The sequence below is a fragment of the Aplysia californica genome, unplaced genomic scaffold (genome assembly GCF_000002075.1).
Source record: "Aplysia californica isolate F4 #8 unplaced genomic scaffold, AplCal3.0 scaffold00503, whole genome shotgun sequence".
NCBI lineage: Eukaryota > Metazoa > Mollusca > Gastropoda > Aplysiida > Aplysiidae > Aplysia > Aplysia californica.
The window spans coordinates 23,877-25,229 of NW_004797773.1; the positions used below are offsets into that span (position 1 = coordinate 23,877).

Sequence of the window (1,353 nt, forward strand, 5' to 3'; positions counted from 1 at the left end):
AGAGAGAGAGAGAGAGAGAGAGACAGAGAGAGAGACAGAGAGAGAGGGAGAGAGACAAAAAAAAGAGATGCATTATGGAGTCATTATATGGGTGTGTGTCTATCAGAATCTGTCTGTATGTCTACCTGTATATCCTGATTGTGGAGATTGATAAAGTGCGCCTTCTTCTCTGTCTCTTGTCCTCGCTTGGGGCAGATGTCTGCCTTGCCGTCAAAGGGAGACACAGTGATCGTTTTGCCACCCTCAAACCGAGGCAAATTGTCGGACAGACCACCGTCAATGTACTTCTGCAGATAAACCGGGCAAAACGTCAACATGATACACCTTTCTCGTAATTTTAGTAAGTGTTTTACGGCACTTGCAACATGACTAGGTCTTATAAGTGCCCATTACAAGGGAGTGACCAAAGAAAGGAGAGATAAAGACAATAGATATTTGAAATAAAAGAAGGAGCAAACAACACAAGAGCACCCACAACCCCCCACAAAAAACTTCTCTTTGGATACTGTTTTGGGTTGTTTTTTTAAAGGCCCATTACAGGTGTGGGATAGTAGTTCGTTTTGCCTAAAGAGAAACTTGTCAATAAAGGAAAAATGTACATATGAAAGGGTAGATTGGTTTCAGTAAATAGAAACACAAAATAGAAACATGTCAATTGGATACAAGAACGGTTATCTAGTTCAGGTCAGGTAAAAAATAATGCAGATGGAAAGGAAAGAAGAAGGACCAACAAGTAGCACCTTCTAACCACCCACACAGAATAGGATAAAACATTAGAATGAGACGACTCCTTTTACTTTAGACACTGGCAAAACGGGATTTATAAAAATAATATATACAGCATAACACGGATAACTTCAATTCATCGGGACTGGCCTCAGTAGTTCGAGGAATAATTTACAAAGATATAGAAGGGGGGAAAAAACGGGACAGCAGGCGCAGTTCAACGGTTGCACAATTTCGAGTGTTCTGTGTTCGACCTGTCCGTGTTTTACTGAATATATTACAATATATTACATATGTACATCGTGGGGTTGGGGAGAGTGGGGGGTGTTTTTGTAAGTGGGATTTAAATAATTCCTTAACTTCATTATTAGGAATCAAAAGTTATCTTTGAAAGAGACTGGACTTACCTTTCCTCTGAGAGCCGGTAGCTTGACCCCAGCATACACGGGGATATAGCATGACGCAATCAGGGCCTGTGTGTGGAGAGGGAAATAACAGGGGATGAAGGGGGACGAATAGGATACGTTTTCTTTCTCTTTTTCAGGGTCACTATCATTCTTTTTGTGTGTTGTGTGCTTGTGTGAGTGAGTGTATGTGCAGTGTGTGTGTGTGTGTGTGTGTGTGTGT

At 41.3% G+C, this 1,353-nt stretch overlaps 1 protein-coding gene across 1 annotated transcript in view; it reads right to left on the reverse strand.

Moving 5' to 3' along the window:
* LOC101857204 (probable serine/threonine-protein kinase DDB_G0272282) overlaps positions 1-1,353 on the reverse strand; it is a 69,502-nt gene that overhangs the window by 7,546 nt on the left and 60,603 nt on the right. The window contains exons 3-4 of the mRNA XM_035971778.1: positions 1,134-1,283; positions 126-287 (exon numbers count right to left, since the gene is read on the reverse strand). Of these exons, the coding sequence (XP_035827671.1) occupies positions 126-287; positions 1,134-1,283 (312 nt within the window). The remainder of the gene's footprint in view (positions 1-125; positions 288-1,133; positions 1,284-1,353) is intronic.